Here is a 20,764-nt window from a genome sequence, read left to right as displayed (position 1 = left end):
CATACAATATATGACCTTTGTGTCTGATGTTTTTCACTTAGCATAATGTTGTCAAGATTCCTCCATGTTGTAGCATATAAGTGTACTTCATTTTATGACTGTGTACTATTCCATTGAGTGAATATATCAATTTCTTTTTTAACTACCTTGTTTATTTCCTAAAGTATTATTAAATTATTATAAAGGTATTGTTTTATTTAACTTTTAAGTTCTTATAGTAACATGAAATATTAACTATAACTGATATTTAGTAAATTCTTGTCACATGTCAAACCCTATTCTAAATTCTTTGGTCCCCACAATAGTCCTCTAGGATAGATGCTAGTAACATTCTCCTTTCCTCAGAATAGAAAACTGAGGTACAAAGAAATTAAATAACTTGACCAAAGTCACAGTTATAATTGTCCTACGGTAATCCTGTGTTTAACTGCTTGAAGGACTCCCAAACTGTTTTCCAAGGTGACTGCACCGTTTTTCTTTCCCAACAGCAATGAGAGTTCCAGTTTCTTCGCATGCTCATGAACACTTGTTACTGTCTGTCTTTTTGAAATAGTGTCTCATTGTGGTAATGATGTTGAGCATCTTTTCATGAACTTATGGCAATTGTTTATCTTTTTGGAGAAATGTCTATTCAGTCATTTGCTCAATTTTTAAAATTGATTATTGGTCTTCTTATTGTTGAATTGAAAGAGTACTTAATGTATTCTGGGTACTAGACTCTACCAGATATTCATAAATATTTTCTCTCATTCTGTGGGTTGTCTTTTCACTTTTATGTAGTCAAAAGTTATTCTCTTCTTTGGTTGCTTGTGTTTTAGGTGTCATACCAAGAAACTATTACCTAGTCTAAAAGCGTGAATATTTACACTGTTTTCTTCTAAGAGTTTTTAATTTTTAGTTCTTATGTTTAGTTAATTTTGAGTTAATTTTTTAGTATGATGTGAGGTAGGGGTCCAGTTTCATTCTTTACATGTGGATATCCAGTTACCTTGGCACCATTTATTTAAATGATTATTCTTTTCCCATTGAACGCTCTTGGAACCTTATTGAAAAACACGTGACCATATATCTGTGGATTTATCTGTAGACCTTAAATTCGGTTCCATTTATCTGTGTCTGTCCTTATGCCAGGCCCAGTCAATCTTAATTGTTGTTTTGTAGTGAGTTTTGAAATTGGGAAGTGTGCATCTTTCAACTTAATTCTTTTTTTTTTTTTTTTTCCAACTTAATTCTTTTTCGAGATTATTTTGGCTATTGTGGGTTTATTGCATTTCTGTATGAATTTTAGAATTACCTAGTCAGTTTTTGTAAAAAGCTATCTGAGCTTTTTATAAGAGTCACATTGAATTTGTAGATCAATTTGAGGGATTGTTGTTTAGTTACTAAGTTGTATCCAACTCTTTCGTGACCCCATGCACTGTAGCTCACTGGGCTTCTCTGTCCATGGGATTTCCCAGGCAAGAACACTGGAGTGGGTTGCTGTGTCTTTCTCCAGGGGATCTTCCTGACCCAGAGGTCGAACCCACATCTTTCCATCTTAGGTATTCTGTTTCATGAATATGAGCTATCTTTCCATTTGTTTAGCTCTTCTTTAATTTCTTTAAACAATATTTTGTAGTTTTCAGTGTGCAGGACTTGCACTTCTGTTAAATTTATTCCTAAACACTTCATTCTTTCTGTTGTTTTTGTAAATTAAATTTTTAAAAAATTTTATTTTGTGTTGTTAGTTGCTCATGCCCTGATTTACTTGGTTTTTTTTGTAATTGCAATAAAGTATACATAGTATAACATTTACCATGTTAGCCAGTTTTTTAAGTATACCATTCAGTAGTGTGAAGTAAGTGAAGTATATTCACATCAGTGTGCACTGTTCTCCAAAACTCTTTTTTGCATCTTATCTGATTTACTTTTATTATTTTTTTAAGTTAATCATTATAACATTAATTTTTAAAAATTGCTTAAAAAGAAATTCTGAGTCTTATTACTGGTTTACTTTTAACTTGAAAGATTTATATTGTGCTTTAACTCTTTCACCTTAAATGCCATACCTTGCAGTTTCACCTTTTTTGAGCCAATAGTTAAATCCCCTGGTCTGAGTAGGGAGTAGGTGATGTAGATAAAGTTGTTTTATAACATATGGAACACACAGATGTATTTTTCTTTCTGTGTCTGCAAACCTCTGTGTGTGTTGCAAACAAAAGCTGAAGGTATTGAACTATGGTCTCCTGGCTTAGCATCTTTGATAGCTACTCTATTTAGAGTCAGTTCTATAAAAGGTCAACATTGAGTGCTAAGAGAGAGCCGGTTTAATTGAAATATGTTACTAGTCAGAATGAACTCTGCCTGTTGCCTGTATTTACATTATGATGGAATGTGGGGTTGGTTCACATTTTTCACAGAGACCACAATTAAATCAGGGAAACATCCATGTGTAGTATAGTGTGGCGGTAGATAGTTCCTTTGGCACTTTGAATTTGGCTTGTTGTTGCCCTACAGAAGGTCTGTGCAGAGCTGCAGAGAACTACCTCAACTCTAGGGCTCTGTGTATATGTGCTGTAAATGTTCTTTCCTTTCCTTCCCTCCTTCCTTCTATTTATTTTTGTCTGCACTGGGTCTCTGGGTATGGGCTTTCTCTAGTTGCAGCAGATGGGCATCTTATTGCAGTGGCTTTTCTGGTTGCAGAGCACAGGCTCTAGAGTGCAGGCTGAGATGTTGTGGCTCACAGTCTTAGTTGCCTTGTAGCATGTCAGATCTTCCTGGACCATGGATAGAATCCATGTCCCCTGCATTGGCAGGTGAATTCTTAACCACTGGATCACCAGGGAAGTCCTAAATGTCCTTCTCCGAGCGTCTTAGATATGAAGTTCTTAAAGAGATGGGAGTACCAGATCACCTTACCTGTCTCTTGAGAAATCTCTATGCAGGTCAAGGAGCAACCTTTAGAACCGGACATAGAACAATGGACTGGTTCAAAATTGGGAAAAATGTATGTCAAGGCTGTATACTGTCACCTTGGTTATGTAACTTATATGCAGAATACATCATGCGAAATGTCAGACTGGATGAATCACTAGCTAGAATTAAGATTGCCAGGAGAAATATCAACAACCTTAGATGTGCAGTTGATACCACTCTATACTGGCAGAAAGCGAAGAGGAACTAAAGAGCCCCTTGATGAAGGTGAAAGTGGAGAGTGAAAAAGCCGGCTTAAAACTCAGCATTCAAAAAAAGAAGATCATGACATATAGCCCCATCACTTTACAGCAAGTAGATGGGGAAAAATTGGAAACAGTGACAGATTTTATTTTCTTGGCCTCCAAAATCACTACAAACAGTAACTACATGAAATTAAAAGATACTTTCTCCTTGGAAGAAAAGCTATGACAGACCTAGACAGCGTTTTAAAAAGCAGAGACATCAGTTTGCTGACAAAGGTCCATATAATCGAAGCTATGGTTTTTCCAGTAGTCATGTATGTATGAAAGTTGGACCATAAAAAAGGCTGAGTGCCACAGAACTGATTCTTTAGAATTGTGGTGCTGGACTTCACTTTCATTTTTCACTTTCATGTATTGGAGAAGGAAATGGCAACCCACTCCAGTGTTCTTGCCTGGAGAATCCCAGGGATGGGGGAGCCTGGTGGGCTGCCGTCTATGGGGTCGCACAGAGTCGGACACGACTGAAGCGACTTAGCAGCAGCAGCAGCAGCTGGAGAAGACTCTTGAGAGTCCCTTGGACAGCAAGGAGATCAAACCAGTCAATCCTGAATATTGATTGGAAGGACTGATGCTGAAGCTGAAGCTTCAGTACTTTGGCCACCAGATGCAAAGAGCTGACTCACTGGAAAAGATCATGATGCTGGGAAAGATTGAGGGCAGGAGAAGAAAGGGGTGACAGTGGATGAAATGGTCAGTGATTGCATCACTGACTTGATGGACATGAGTTTGAGCAAAGTCCTGGAGATAGTGAAGGACAGTGAAGCCCGGCATGCTGCAGTCCATGGAGTCGCAAAGAATCAGATGTGACTTAGCAAGTGAGCAACAAGAAAAAGAAGATATGAAGTTAACATTTGCTAAGATGGATTTCTATATGCTACAATTTTAGCATGAAAGATGTGAAATTCTGTTTGGCAAACTACATCCAAATAAAGTTATATCAAAAAGCTGAATTTCTTAGGTTCATTTCGTGAACTAATTTTATTCAGCTCTTGATTACATTTCCTGTGTGTAGAACATGTTTCATACTTGGTAACTGGCTCTCATTTAAAGAGAATGAATGGCCAAATTAAATGGATGTCCTTTTGAGCAGTTTTCAAGTGCATGCATTTCTGATTGGTTTTGTTTGCCTTATTCAATGGAGAGAATAATTCTTTGTGGCCAATTTCATTTTAAGAGGGTAATGTTGAGTGATTTTTCATAATTTAAAATATGAATAATTATGCTCCCATATTTGTGTTTGATGGAAGCTTAGAGCTGAACCTTGGCTTTTTCTCTCTCTGGCTCTGCCCACTGCTGCTGAGAACATTTTGGACAAGTGTGCTGTGCTGAATTTTATGTAAATAACATTTTCTTTTTTAATTAAAAAAAAATACCTATTGGGATGTGAAGCAGTGAAAAAAGTGGAGGGTGGTAGAAATACATTTAAAAAGGGATTGTATTTTTCCCTTGCTCACACAAAGCAGTTCAAGGGAGAACACCTCAATAATGGTTGATCTACAACTGTACTCGTCTTAATATGTATATGTAAATTAAATAATTGATATGGATATATTATCAGCTATTTGGGATTTGGTTAAAGAGGAAGACATTTGTTAAATAATGGTAGTTGACATTGTCCCACAGTTTTTGGAGTGTTCCTTAGGTTACAATGTATAGTTTAAATATTTTTCAGTTATTTAAGCCTTCTGTTTATTTCTTCAGTGCAAATTTATGTTTTATGAAATCAGCAGATGTACTAACAGTATCTTAAATGATATTAAGGGATATTGTATTGAGAATGGTGAACAGATGTTCTTCTGTCTCCACAGAATAAGAGGAAATGGGTTTAGATTACAGGAGGAGAAATTTTGGTTGGACATAAACCTAATTCCTTAATATTAGAGACATTGAGACATAAATCTTTATAGCTGGTATTTATTAAAATAATGATACCTGAAATCTCAGTATATGCTTTATAGCTGGGATTGTATTAAGCACTTTACATAATTATCTTATGTATTCTTACCTAGTCCTATGGGGTAGAAATCATTTTCCCATTTTGCAGATGAAGAAACTGGGGCTCAGATTGGTAAAATAGCTTGCTAAAGTTATACAGCTAGTAACTGAGAGACTTAAGAGTTTGAAACCATGCCCCCTGACTGTCGAGCTGTACTCTTAGTCACGGTGTAATAGAAAGAGGATAAACTAGGCTTGTCCATTGTATTAAATACTCAACGTGGTTGGTGATCGTGCAGATGGTATTAAATAACTGTGAGTAGAAGTCGAAGCAAAGAAGTGCCACTATCATGAGAAGGGTAGTGTGGTCCTGTGTGAATTGTTTTTGACAAAACTATGGAAGTTCAGAATCCTATTGAGATGAAAGAGGTTTCTATATTACACAAAGAAAACCCTCAGAAGTCAGCAAAAAAGACATTAAGACCCATAGACATAAATGGGGAAAACAGAGATAGGGAGTACAAATAAAATTAAGGAAGAAAGAAATTTCAGTTTTGTAAGAAATCAAGTAAATGCAAGTTTAAGCCATAATGTGGTATGAATTTTGCCTAGTAAATTAGCAGAAATTATAATGTGTTAATACCCAAAGCTGGTGTTCCCATTCATTAGTGATTGCATTTTAAAGTAGTATGTTAGAAGAATAAAATGATTCAATCAGTAAATAAATAACCTCTTTCCTGGCACTAATCAGTAAATATGAAATGCACATAAACTCTTTTTCTTATGTATTAAGAAGCATATTTTATTAAGCTAATTTGCAATAGACAAGAAAAACTCTGTATTAAATACCTTTTTTGTTAGCCACAGAAGAAAATAACAGCTGTTGAGCAGAAATGTTGATTTAGTATTTTGCTTAAAATTATTAACTATGAGAGACATATTTTAACTACCAACTTGACTCAAGCTTAAAATGTATAATAATCTATCAAGAACATAATTATTTACTTATAATCTTCTGGTCCACAGGAATATGTGTGTTTTTTGTATATGAGTTTTCTGTAGTTTTCCCACTGACTTATTAAACTTGGGACCATAATCTAAGTGTGTTATTCATCCACTATTGTTAGCTTCTTGAAGTTTGGGGAAAGTATTCTTTATTTCAGAAACCAGAAGGATGATGAAATTGATTTTATTTAAGGTGTGATTTCATAATTTTAAAATTTAGTTTACATTTATTTACTATATAGCTGTGACCAAACAAGTAACTGTAGTAATAAATTATTTTACAGGTATTCGCAGTTTTATATGGAAGATAGTTTTTGCCATTATAATATGTTTAACCATCACTTCTTTGATGGAAAGGTAAGAGTTATGACCATTATCTCTTTCTTCTTTTCTTGTATTTCCTTCATTATTTTTCTACAGTCCCTCAAGAGCAAATGGTGGCTGTTCCTCCATTTATTGATATTTATGTTTGTTTGTTCACGGAGTGTTATCGAGCATCTAGGGGTGATCATGTTATTCACCTTTCATACTCTTCACTGCTTCTTGGGTAAAGACCTACTTTCTCAGCAAGACCCATGTAGCTTTGTGTTGTTTGACCCTGCCGCCCTCCACCCTGTCTTCTCTCCGTTCCTGCCTTGCTGTTTGTATTCAGGACATATGACATTCATCTCAGGCTGGCCTTTCCATCACAGGGGCTTTTGCCATGCTGTTCCCTCCTTCTTCTACTCCCTCTTTGCCCTGTTAATTTCACCTCATCCTTCAGAACCCTGTTCCAAGTTCCTTTCTCCAGCTTCCCCTACCCTCAGACAAGGTCAGGTTCTCCTTTGTAGATTTGCGATACTGTAATGAAATAATTCTGTGGTTAGTTGTTTGATGTCTTCCTCTCTGATAAATTTCATGTCCCAGTTAAGGGGATTTATGGTTTTATTAAACTAATCCTTAAAAAATAGACAGTGTCAAGAGTTAACCCCAATCTATGAACTCTAGGTGACAATGATGTGTCAGTTTAGGTTCATCACTTTTAACAGATGTCCCACTCTGGTGGGGGATATTGATAATGGGGGAGGGGTAGGAATAGGGGGTATGTAGGATATCTTTGAACCTTCCTCTCAGTTTCACTGTAAACTTAAAACTGCTCTTAAAAATTAGCCTTAAAAAAAGGAGAGTGGCTTAAAAAAAAATAACCTTCTTTCAGTATGATGTTAATAATGTCCTTATGAATAAACAACAAGAACTGATATTTCTACTCTTGTTTTGAACTCTTTGTTAGTCCCATTACAAAATAAAATCTGTAACCAACCAAGTAATCATACCTGCCAGAAGGCTGATGAAAAATGTTTGAAATTATCAGGACTACCTAAAGCATATCCACACATATGCTGTGCTGTGCTGTGCTGAGTCGCTCAGTCGTGTCCAGCTCTTTGTGATCTCATGGACTGTAGCCCTCCAGGCTCAGTCCATGGGGATTCTCCAGGCAAGAATACTGGAGTGAGTTGTCATGCCCTTCTCCAGAGGATATTCCCAATCCAGGGATCAAACCCAGGTCTCCCACATTGTAGGCAGATTCTTTACTGTCTGAACCACCAGGGAAGCCCAAGAATACTGGCTGGAGTCGGTAGTCTATCCCTTCTCAGAGGATCTTCCCAACCCAGGATTGAACCAGGCATCTCCTGCATTGCAGGTGTATTCTTTACCAACTGAGCTATAAGAGAAGCCCATGTCCATATATATATGCATATGTGTGTATATATATATATATATTTTAATGGTGAGCTATGCTTAAGTATATATTGTGCTTTAAGATATTAACTGACAGACTGAAAATCAAGAAGACGAAAAGACCTATGCATTTAGGAAATGCAAATAGATTCTAAATCTAAATTGTTGGTTGGGATTGAAAAGTGAGTCTCCTGATTTAGTAGCTATAGCCAATGATGTACTCCTTCCATCAGAATCAATTTAGCATTGGGATACACATTCTTCAGCAGTGAAAGCTATGAAAACCAAGTGTTGAAGTAAATAGCAATTACAATTGGATGTATTTCACTGTTTCCTGAAAGGGCTTATGTGGTTGATAATCACCAGAATTTGAGGACTGATTAGATGAGCTTTAAGGAGAATGAGAAATTGAAAAAATCACTTGACAGAAGAGGGGCTTTTCACCTCAGACAGTGACAGTAGGAAAAGAAGAGGAAAGAAGTGAATTCTGAAGACATTTCACTGATGGAAACCAGCAGACTTTGTGTAATTACTATGTGTACACATGTCAATTATACCTCAATTGAAAAAAAAAGAAGATGACTTGGTGATACCTGTGCTGGGGAAGAGGTCAAAGATACCATGGGGCCATGACCTGGGTTCATCTTTCATTCTTCTGAACACAGAGTGGGGAAGTTTGTAAGTGACATTTGGAAATGTTGAGTTTGTGGGTCTGGCAGAACACTGACATGCAAGTGTCCAGTGTGGCCTCTTGGAACTGTGGGGCCTTGAGCTCAGGGGTGCTGTCGGTGCTATTGACACAGATGAAAGAGTAACTGAGCTTCTATTACTTCTTGATGCTTCAGTAGTGGGTCAGGTATTCATTTATTTGTTCTTAATACTAGACCATGACTTTGCTTATTATTTTGAACCATAAAGACGAGTAAAATTACATTTAAATACCTAACAGTTGGCCAGCAATTTTATGTATTTCAAGAAAGTAACACATAATTAGCATTTCTCTAGGAAATTCTATATAAGTTTTATTGAGAGTTTATAGAATTACCTTGCAAGTTTCTAGAATAACCGTTGGAATAAGCTGCAAAGATTGAGCTCCATGTTTTCTTTCCTAGAAGAAAACAGTCATCCAACTCAGGCTCTCCTTTCTCTGTGTTTTAGGAGCAGCCTCTAAATAGCACTGCAGCTGTAGAGAATGATCTGTAGAAAATTATTGTTTAATGATTTTATTGTCTGCCCCTTTTCTACCCACTTGGAGTCAAGGTTTTCAGTAGAGATTATCATCTAATAATCGATCACTAAAGTATTTAAGTGTCTAAAAGGTGCCTGTCTGTGAAGGCATATAAGCCTTTGAGGCACCAAGTGCCTTTGAGGATCTAAGCCTCTGCCACTGCACAGAAGCTCTCCACAGCTGACTGGATTAAAAAGCAGGAGTTTCTTGTACAGGATTTTTTTCATAGCAAATAATATAGTCTCTCGAAAAATAAAAAATGTCATATACCTTAATGGTTAAGGTGGTTAAAGTGTGTACAGAGGGTGCCTATTTAAAATGCCAGCCACTGAGATGAAGAAAAGAGTTAAGTTATTGTCAACTTTGGTGGCATACGCAAGCATCTTGTTTCCTGCCTTGTTTCCTAAGGTGATCAACCTTAGGACCCTCAGCCACTCAGAACAGTACACCTCACTGTTGATTCTTACCTGGAAAGGATACTGTTTAATGTTTTTTAAAAAAATTTGTTAAGTGTTCAGGCTTTGTTTACTTTTTTTTTTCTACTTATAACTCTTAGGGATTTGAAGGTTTTTCAATAACATCATCTGTAATTTTAGTCCTTGATCGTGTAGGCAGGTTAAGGAAGTGCCAGGCAGCACTTGAAAAATGATTAACCTTCTTGACACCATTCTTTGCTGTAGGACTTCCAGGAGGAAGTTAATAAAGACTTTCTTAGAGAAAAGGGATTAGGGTATTGTGATTTTTCCTTTCTTCAATTGGGTCTTCTAAGTTGATTTAATAGTAGAACAATATATATTTTATTGTAAAGTACATATAGGTTTATTAAAGTTTCAATGCCAATTAAACTTTAAAATCTTCTACTGTTTTGTATACTAAAAGTGTTGATTTGCTTTTATAGATGAGTACTTGAAAGCTACTACAAAGTCAGTAGATGGGAGCTAGTATTATAGGTCTGTCTCCTATTGATCTTTCCAGAAGCAAAAAAGGGATAAATATACTGGACAGTTTTTAATGTTAACTTTGCAGTTACTAGTTCAGTTCAGTTCAGTCGCTCAGTCACGTCCGACTCTTTGCAACCCCATGGACTGCAGCACGGCAGACCTCCCGTCCATCACCAACTCCCAGAGTCTACTCAAACTCATGTCCATTGAGTCGGTGATGCTGTCCAACCATCTCATCCTCTGTAGTCCCCTTCTCCTCCTGCCTTCAATCTTTCCCAGCATGAGGGTCCCTCCAAATGAGTCAGTTCTTCACATCAGGTGGCCAAAGTATTGGAGCTGCAGCTTCAGCATCAGTCCTTCCAATGAATATTCAGGACTGATTTCCTTTAGAGTGGACTGGCTTGATCTCCTTGTTGTCCAAGGGACTCTCAAGAGTCTTCTCCAACACCACAGTTCAAAAGCATCAATTCTTTGGCGCTCAGGTTTCTTTATAGTCCAACTCTTATATCCATACATGACTACTGGAAAAACCATAGCCTTGACTAGACGGACCTTTGTTGACAAAGTAATGTCTCTGCCTTTTAATATGCTGTCTAGGTTGGTCATAACTTTCCTTCCAAGGAGCAAGCATGTTGTAATTTCATGGCTGCAGTCACCATCTGCAGTGATTTTGGAACCCCCCAAAAATGAAGTCTGTCACTGTTTCCATTGTTTGCCCATCTATTTGCCATGAAGTGATGAGACCAGATGCCATGATCTTAGTTTTCCGAATGTTGAGCTTTAAGCCAGCTTTTTCACTCTCTCTCACTTTCATCAAGAGGCTCTTTAGTTCCCCTTCACCTTCTGCCATAAGGGTGGTGTCATCTGCATATATGAGGTTATTGATATTTCTCCCGGCAATCTTGCTTCCAGCTTGTGCTTCATCCAGCCCAGCATTTCTCATGATGTACTCTGCATATAAGTTAAATAAGCAGGGTGACAATATACAGCCTTGATGTACTCTTTTCCCTATTTGGAACTAGTCTGTTGTTCATGTCCAGTTCTAACTGTTGCTTCCTGACCTGCATACAGATTTCTCAAGAGGCAGGTCAGGTGGTCTGGTATTCCCATCTCTTTCAGAATTTTTCATAGTTTGTTGTGATCCACACAGTCAAAGGCTTTGGCATAGTTAATAAAGCAAGAATAGATGTATTTCTGGAGCTCTCTTGCTTTTTTGATGATCCAATGGATGTTGGCAATTACTAAAAACACTTCAGTTAGTTTGTTGGGAAAATATGTTAGTAACACAGTTTCATGGCCTGGATAAGCTTTGTTATTTGTGAACTTGCATTTATTTACTTTTCATTTTTCAAATATGCCTGCCATTTACCTGGCACTCAAAAACACCATGTTTAACTGATGATTTGTGGCTCATTAAATTAAAATTATGGTGGTGGACAAACCAGAAAGGAAAAATATGTCTTATTCATCTTTGTGTCTCCAGTGTTTACTACAGTCCCTGCTTCTGTTTGTTGAATTGAATTTAGCATTTTAGATAGTCTTCATGGATAGTGAGTTTCTCTCTTTTAGGTTACTAAATTTAGTTTTTTAATTTAACTATTTGAAATGTGTAGTTCTCTGATAGTGATGGTGTTTGAATTTGCAATTTTAAAAACCCACTTATCAAGGAACCCAAAGATAAAATCTTATGGGGCCAAATGAGAGAGGCTTCAGGATGTCACTGAGGGACTCTGGGGTGATAGGGTGGGTGAAGTTCAGGATGAAGAGAGAGACTGAGCCTAGTGTATTCTCCTCAAAGTAGGGCGAAGTTCCTGCCTCTAGTCCTAATTTAGAAATGAATTTCTGTTTGTTGTAGGCTGCCCTTGAAGTGTGCAAGACATTTTTACAGGAAGATAAAGGTGAAGGAGTCATCATGGTGACAGATCCTCCGTTTGGTGGCTTGGTTGAACCTCTGGCTGTTACATTCAAGAAGTTAATTGCTATGTGGAAAGAAGGTCACAGCCAAGGTATGTGACTTATTATTTACTGCAAAATAAACATATATCTATGCATCTACTTCCTGTTACATATTAGCAGACCTTAGTGAATCAGAGCACTGAAAAAATATACATGACTTGAGTTCTCTTCTTTTTTGAAAAATAGGCTTATTTGATGATGACTTTATCATGATACACTTTGTTTTATTCTAATCATGTGTTTTTAAAATGGCTCATAAGTAAAATATTTGATTTTGGTAGGCATAAGGAGGCATTATCAGTGAACATTTAACAGAATATCAGTGAACTGTTGTCATTTATTTACTATTTACTAAATGGCCACTATGTTCCAGATACTGTTTAGGTGCTGGAAATGAAGTGGTAAATGGGCACTTATCTCTGCCCTCCTGGAACTTATATGTCATCTTCCAAAAGCCTTACCCAAAACTCTAGGAGCACCCAGCCTCTGGGCCAAAGCTCTGAACTGTGCAGAGATTTGTTTGGGAAGGCTGGCCACCAAGTAGCCCAGCAGTGACACGTGGACACCTGACTCTAGAAGTGGGTTAATGACTGGGGGATATTCAGCTTAAAGTGGCTTAGGACTTCAAAGTAGTTTATATAATTGTCTAATTAGTCAGTGTAATCATTTTTCAGTTTCCATCCTGCAAATTGATAAATATAAGAGTGTCAGGAATTAAGTGATCAAGCTTCTTCATTAATTGTGCTATATAAATAGTGTGCTTTGGGGACAGGATGCAAATGAAATCTGAAAAGTGACTCACAGTGCTAAGTATCCCACTTATTTTTGGTTCTGAGGTCTACTTATCAGAGTGGAAAAGTCATTGTTGTTGGGGAAGCAATAAAGAACCCTGTGGGCTTGAATTCAGTTCTGCTGCTTATTAGCTGCATAAATTTGAACAAAGAGCTTAAATTTTGCAGCTTCAGTTTCCCCATCTTTGATATGAGATTACTGTATTAATATCTGACTCCAGGAGTTATGGTAAAGAGATAACATATAGAAAGCTCCTAGCATTGTGCTCAGCCTGTATGAGATATTCTGTAAATAATAGCTATGTTCACTGTCTCTCATAAAAATTAATTTTGATGAAATTATTCATAAGAATCTTCCATGATTCAGAAAAGATGGATCCACCCTGAAAACTGGCATAGTGAGTTTTGGCAGAGATAAGGATTCAGATCTAAGGCCTTCTGCCTTCTGGTCCAGGAATCCTTCCACTGTGTCATAACTACCTTTGTGCTTCATAGTGAAACTCATTTTTTATTTCTCACTTTTTTGGAAATATCTTGGCCTTTACCTAGACCACAGTGATATGCATATACAGTTAACTTTTATATACATACCCTGTGTAGCTGTGTTTAAATATACGAGAATGTTTCCATTGACTTTGGGGAAAAGTCAAGTTGTAAATGGTACTCCAGTAAATAGTCTCTCCTTTTGTATGATTTAAATGTATTGAAGGATTACAATTTCTCCCAATACCATATTATTTTCAATAACAACTCTCTGCTTTATTTGTTCTTTAATATCAGTTTTCTCTTTTCTTTTTTTTGTGATCCATTAGATAACAGTCAGAAAGAACTACCCATATTCTGGATTTTCCCCTATTTTTTTGAATCCCGAATTTGTCAGTTTTTCCCAAGCTTCTGCATGCTGGATTACCAGGTATAGTAAATATTCTGTTTCCTGGCATGGTTAGGAAGTGAATATTCTGCTTAAATAAATATTCTGGTAGGACTATCCATCAGTTTTAGTAAATGCAAATACTATAAGCTATATGAGACACTAAAACTCTGTCATATGTAACTTAGTGCAGAGTTTCCTGGTGTCTGTAATCTCTAGGGTGCCTATTAAAAATATAGATTCTTAGGTACCAAAATAAGCCTACTAAATAAAAATCAGAGAGTAAAGCCATAAGAAAAAATATTTTACCAAGCTTCCTAGGTAATTCTGAACTCAGCCAGGTTTTAAACTAAATGATCTAATCTTTCACATCACCAGGAGATTGGGCAGCACCCCAGGCTCATCATTATGGACATGGGATTTCTCCATTCAGAGGTGGTAGAGAAGTAAATCGCTTTTTCTGGTGGGTGGAATGCCATGTACACTTTACTTTGTTGCCCAGAGGATGCCAGGAGCTCTAAGCAGGGTTTTGCCCAAAGTCGTGTTGGAACAACTAGTGTGTCAGAGAAGCGAAGATGCTGAGGTGTGAGTATGCTGATTCAGGGCACTGACCAGACCTTCTCCTTCACATCCCTGCCGTTCAGCTTGTCTGCTTTAGCGTCCACTCTCCTGGATTCATTTCCTTGAGTTCTGAGTTGAACCCTGTTGTTGCCATCACAGTGTGTGGTCAGCAAGTGGGCACTGTTTCTTAGTCTGTAATGACATTTTTCTGTTTGAGTTTTCTGAGCAGTTGACTAGTCTCTGATCAAGGCTTTTCAGCCCCCAAAGTGTAAAAGTCTTCACTAGTCATTCCAAGCCAGCAGTTGATTCTTTTCTTTTATTAATTGAAGCATAGTTCATTTACCATACTGATACTTTCAGGTGTACAGCATGGTGATTGAGTATTTTAGCAGATTATATTATACGCTATTACAAGATAATAGGTATAATTCTTGTAGCACTTGGCTCTAATCTTTGTACATCTTGAAGATGTATACTATTATGAAAATTATTTAGAAATAATGTGAGAAACAGCATTACTAAAGATGAGGGCACAGATCCTACCTGTAATTTTACTCCAAACAGCAAATATTATATTGTTGAAGTAGAGTTGACCCTTGAATAACCGGAGGGTTAGGGGTGCAGTTGGAAATCAGTGTATAACTTATAATTAGCCCTCTGTATTTGAACTTTCTCCAGATCTGTGGTTCTGCTCTGTGGATTCAGCCAAATTTGTTTTGATAGTATTTACTATTGGAAAAGATCCATGAATAAGTAGACCCACACAGTTCAAACTTGTGTTGTTCAGGGGTCAACTGTATTCACTTCTAGTCTTTTCAGAAAATACTTTTACATATTTGTAATCATAGCAGATGAATATGAATTCTGCTTCCTTCATGGTACCTTATATAAATGTATATTTTAAAGTGTAGCTATATAATCTTATGCTTTATTATTTCATTAATGGACTATGTTGTTCTGCTCTCTTAGTTAAGAGGTTGCTTCCACCTTTAAACATCTTTTGTTCATAGAATTTTTTCATATTGTACATAACTCCCTTAAAATAAATTTCTAAAACTAAAATAGAATTACAAAAGTTACATTATCAAGTTTAATGGACATTTTCATGGCTGTTGAACCACATTAACAGATTCCTTTCCAAAACTGTGTAGCACAAGTCATTTTTTAACCTTGATTTCTTGAGCTCTGCTTTAGGAAAAATCTGTATCATAATTCTTCTCAAAGCTGGTTTACTTTTCTTTTTAGGGCATCCAGTTTTCTGTTTCTTGTCTGAAGGATGCTTCTACTGTAATATGGACACTTGCAATGCAGAGATAGCTGACGTATCCTAGAGATGTTAACTGAGTAAGCCATTTCTGGCTTCCAGGTACACCTGCTGCCTTTGACAGTGAATATCATCCAGTACAATGTTTGGCACATAGTAGGTGCCCTATACACATTGAGTGAGTAATTGAATGAAAAAGAGCATGAACTCTGGAGTTGAAAAGGAACTGGGTTTTAATCCTAGTTCTGACACTTAATAACTAAGACTACACATTTTATGTAACTCTCTGAAACTCATCTTACTTGTTAAATGAGCATAGTAACAATATATCTGCCTCATAAGGTTTTAAGAATTATTTGAGATAATATTTCAAAAAGCTTAGCCTTGTCCCTGACCCACAGCAAATGTAAAATAAAGATCATTGCTATCAGCATTGTTGAAACCATCTTGATATTGTCATCATTCAGATGGTCCCAGAATCAGGGTAAAACTTTTCTTCAGGTCTGTTTTGTATAGTATCTGAGACGTTAAAATTGTAAAACACATCATTCCTCAGAAAACTCATCCACATTTTGTTGTTGTCCAGTCGCTAGGTCATGTCTGACTCTTTGCAACCCCGTAGGTTGCAGCATGCCAGGCTTCCCTGTCCTTTGCTATCTCTTGGAGTTTGCTCAAACTATTTCCATTTTTTCACTGTGGGCAAGAGTTTGAAATGGTGAGGAGGCAGAAGAAGGCAGATCCAGGATGAGGAAGATGAGAGCAATTAATGTGGATTAACTAGTTATCATTTGTTTAGACAGACTGTGTTACTACAAAAGAACTTTTACAAATGTTGGAGTTTTAGTTTTGAGAACTAGTCCAAGGTCCAAGCTTACTGAAAGTAGTTATGTAACTCAGTGCATTGGGGGAAAAGGTTCTAATTAGATCATGTATATCAGACAGGGTGAAAACCAGTGTTTTCAATAAAGAGAAAGCCAACTTTTGAGAAGAATTAGAATAAAACTATAAAACAAAACAGATCTTCATTTTTTGAACTACCGCCCCATTACATGCTCACTGGGAGAAGATTTTGCCAGATCCCCTGGGGTGAATGTAAACCTAGTTTATTGTACTTCACCTTTGATGGTTTTTCTGTTTTTTGTTTTGAGACTTTCTCTAGACTTATTATTATCCTTTCCAAGCCTTTTGCATTCTTTCTTTTTTTCCCCTTGTTACTTTAGCTTCATTTTGTGGTAATTTTTTCCCTTTTATATTAAACTGCCTTCATCAAATGAAAAATTTGCAAGTTTCCTCTCCTCCTTCACAGATCTTTTCCCATAGACCTTGATTAGGCCTTCTTTCTGACTTGCTCTGAGATGATTTTATGCCCCCAAAACACAATGCAGTAAAAAAAAAATAAATAAATAAATCACAAAATCTCTTTTTTCAGAAATACATTTTAGGTTAGAGGAAGACGGAAATGCTGCAAATCTTCATAAAATATAAATCATGTAGAATCTTCAGTGATAAAGCATTTGAGGAATACAGAATAAAATAGTTATCAAAGACCTAGAAAGGAAGGATTTGGTAATGAAAAGAAATTCTGATTTAGAGTCAGAAGAAGTTTGAGTCCTAGCACTGCCTTTTAGAAGCTATTTAATCTTGAGGGAAGTCACTTTATCTTTCCAGGTCTCTGTTTCCTTACCTGTAAAATAAAATAATTGAACCAGGAAAGGGATGGCAGATAAGTTTTGCTTTTAGATTTAAGCCTGATAAATTGACAGTGACTTCCTGGAGAATTTGTTGAGAATACCAGACTCAGTGGGAGAGAGTAGAGTGATTGATTAATGATGTCTGCCACAGGGTCAGGTCAGAGAGTGGTAGATTTAGGTCCTGTATTTACCATCTCTGAGCTGGATCATCTCACTTCCCTTCCACCTGGAACATGCTATGATCTCTTGTTTCTTCTTAGTCTGGGACATTTGTCTGGATTGTTAAAAGTAGATATCTTTGCTTTTTTTTTTTTTAAAGCTAGCATTTAAAAAAAATCATTCCATTAGAAAACTGTTTTTCTTGGCTGATTTCATGTTAAGAAATGAAGACACTTTGACAGGAATTTCTGAGAATGATTGTAAATTATAAGGTGACAAGAAATTCTCAAAACTCAATATATAATAAACAAAACATTTAATGCATTTGAAATAATGAATAACACACAAACACATCTGTGTATGTCTCTGTATATATCTATATGTATCTGTACATATGATATTTAAAATAAGAGGTTACATGGAATAAGGTTTTTAACTTTTTAGAAGCTATTTAATCTTGAGGGAAGTCAGTTTATCTTTCCAGGTCTCTGTTTTCTTACCTATAAAGTAATATAATTGAACCAGAAAAGGGATGGCAGATAAGTTTTACTTTTAGACTTAAGCCTGATGAATATATTACATATGTAATATGTAATATGTAATATATATGTAAAAAACCTTATTGCTATGGTAGAAGATGATTGATGGAGCTGAAGAGTTCACTTGGGATCTTTTGAATATAATGAAATTAAACAGAACATACTTTAGGGAGTTCTGAAAATATAAGTATATACTGTTTTTTATTTAATCTTTATTTCCCAGCATGACACTTGAAGCATAGTAGGTGCAGAGTAATTGTCGACTTGAATGTCTTGGTTTCCGTAGCACTAGTTTCAGTCTTGTGTTGCAGAAGACATTTACTTACAGATAAAATTAAAAGTTAGGAATTGCAGTGATTTTGTGCTTTCCCTCATTTCTATACAGTACTTCATCACATTAATCAGTTCCATGGGAGAAATTTTCTGTTTGAAAATGCCTCTCATCATCATTGTGAGTGAAATGTCAGGGATAATGATGGGAAAATGGTGTATCAGCTCTACCACTAGTGATATGCAATTTGCAAAATTGTGTTTGCTTTACAGCACTTCCATAGGAGGTTTATTTGTGTGGATGAAGCTATGAAATATGGATGTATGTTAGAGGTACATTAATTTACCCTAGCAGCATGCATTTTACATACCATATGTTTATAGTTAATTAGCACAACAAACCCACATTTAAAAATAATAATAATCTCAATTAGGTTATGCAAAATCAAGTAATCAACCACCTTCCTGACACTCACATTCTCTGACTCCTTGGGTAATCATAAAGAAATTGTTCTTTTTTCCCCTCTCTTCCATCTGCTATCTATTCTATTGCATGGAGTATTCCATTTACTAAAAGTCTTTCTAAGATACTCTTCCAGCATTTGAAAATCTTCATAAGATTCTCTTGGAAAGAATTTTTTTTCTTATGACACTCATAAATGTTCAGAATATCTTTGTTGGGTTTAATAAGGTACCATATATTTACCAAGTACATTGAGGAAGTACATTAGGGAAAAATTATGAATTTAAACCATTTTAAAAGAAAACTACTTAAGGTACTGTTTTAAGGTGATTGAAGTAAAGTCTACTTTTGTATCTTAGCCTCTAATAGGTAACATATATTCGCAGAATTTTAAAGTTGGAAACAGACATAGCTTTAGCATAGACTAACTTCCCAATGTAATAATCCTCTCCACTAAATTCATGACAAGCAGCCATCTAGCCTCACTTGAATGCTTTCAGTGAGCAAAGTCCTACAGCCTTACAAGGCAACTCAATTTATTTAATAGCTGTAATCATTAGAAAATTTTCTCATATGGAGATAAAATATGCTCCCTATTAACTTCTAACCATTGGTCCTACTTCTATTTTCCAAAGCAATGAAGGAGAAGTCTAATTTCTATTCCACATGACACCCCTTCAGTTATAAAATAGCCATCAGATCCTTCCAGTCTTCTCTTTTCTGAATAAATACCCCCAGTCTGTAAAACTGTAAGTCCTATTTATCCCCATTACTTTCAGTAGAAATGAACTGGCTTTATTAATGTCTGTCTTAAAGTGTAGCAACTGAATGCAGAGCTTTGAAAGTGATCTAACCTCATCTCCTTTCCTTGTTAATGATATTATAGTTGTTACAGTCCTGAGTAGTCCAACTGTAGGCCCACACCTACTCTTACATGGTTACACTAGACTGTGGACTCACTATGCTGACCTGTTATGCTCACCATGCAGAACACCCTAGGGCTTTTTTCCTCACTGTCTCTCATTTAGTTGGGTCTCCTCACCTTGTACTTTTCTTTCCCCTGACTGCTGAAGCTTGTTAATCCATCTTCCTAAATTTGTTCCCTTGTAAATCTAGCCAGCAGTGATATGGCCATGGGAGAACCGAGGAATCTCCCATTAAAGGCCTCTCTTTCCATTGTGCTCAATGCCTTCAGTTCAATTCAGTTCAGTCGCTCAGTCATGTCCGACCCTGCGACCCCATGGACTGCAGCATGCCAGGCTTCCCTGTCCATCACCACCTCCCGGAGCTTGCTCAAACTCATGTCCATCGAGTCGGTGATGCCGTCCAACCATCTCATCCTCTGTTATCCCCTGTTCCTCCTGCCTTCAGTCTTTCCCAGCATCAGGGCATCAGGGTCTTTTCCAATCAGTCAGTTCTTCACATCAGGTGGCCAAAGTTTTGGACACTTTGACAGGAATTTCTGAGATGCCTTATGCCTTATATTTTTCTAATTCTCTCATTAAATAGCTAGCTTGCGAGTTAGTTCTGTTGTAAATTCTTAAGTGTAATCTTATGTAGAATCTACACAATTTATTACTTGAAAGTTGGGATCTATCTTATAAAAATCTCATAATACTCTTGTGGGTGATCTAAAGCAGTGTTTCTCAAACTTTAGTGTGTGAAGAGGGCTTGTTAAAAATACAGATTGCTGGGCCCCACCCCCAGAGTTTGTGTTTTTAGGTCCTAGGTGGGACAAGAAATTGAATTTATAACATGATCCCAGGTGATGCTGATATTGCTGATCCAGACACCACACTTTGAGAGTTAATGATCTGAAGAAAGATGGACTTAGCGGCTAGGTGGAATTCACGGCAGGTTTAAAACCAAACTGAGAATGTTTATGGGTGATAAGCTGGAGGAGGAGATGGGAGCCAGAAGCTGATAGGAATCATGCTTGTTGGTTTCAGTTTACTTTCCAGATAATCTGTAGAAAGGGAAAGTTGAGTTAGGGATCTTAAGGAGAGAAGTGAATGCTTGAAGTAGTCATTGTGGGGAGAACTGTAGTTGATTTCCCTCTGTGTCTCCATCCTCCTATCTCCAACATATGCCAGGTCCTGAATTCAGTGTTTTACATACATTGGCTCATTTAACTTTCACAGCAACTCTAAGGT

General features: G+C 36.7%; 1 protein-coding gene across 12 annotated transcripts in view; it reads left to right on the top strand.

The window, feature by feature from the left end:
* ZCCHC4 (zinc finger CCHC-type containing 4) overlaps positions 1–20,764 on the top strand; it is a 52,608-nt gene that overhangs the window by 20,860 nt on the left and 10,984 nt on the right. For 7 of the 12 annotated variants that reach the window (XR_014068650.1, XR_014068656.1, XM_081541090.1 and 4 more), the window contains 3 exons: positions 6,443–6,515; positions 11,902–12,052; positions 13,606–13,706. Coding sequence is in view for 7 of the 12 variants with exons in the window: in XM_081540592.1 (XP_081396718.1) it covers positions 6,443–6,515; positions 11,902–12,052; positions 13,606–13,706 (325 nt within the window). In the remaining 5 variants the exon portion in view is untranslated. Of the gene's footprint in view, positions 1–6,442; positions 6,516–11,901; positions 12,053–13,605; positions 13,707–14,042; positions 16,898–20,764 lie in introns of those variants that run through there. The other 5 variants (XR_014068704.1, XR_014068693.1, XR_014068705.1 and 2 more) reach the window with 3 other exon arrangements.

The sequence above is a fragment of the Giraffa tippelskirchi genome, chromosome 1 (genome assembly GCF_054371585.1).
Source record: "Giraffa tippelskirchi isolate mGirTip1 chromosome 1, T2T-mGirTip1v1.2.pri, whole genome shotgun sequence".
Lineage (NCBI taxonomy): Eukaryota > Metazoa > Chordata > Mammalia > Artiodactyla > Giraffidae > Giraffa > Giraffa tippelskirchi.
This window is presented reverse-complemented; position numbering and strand designations above follow the sequence as displayed.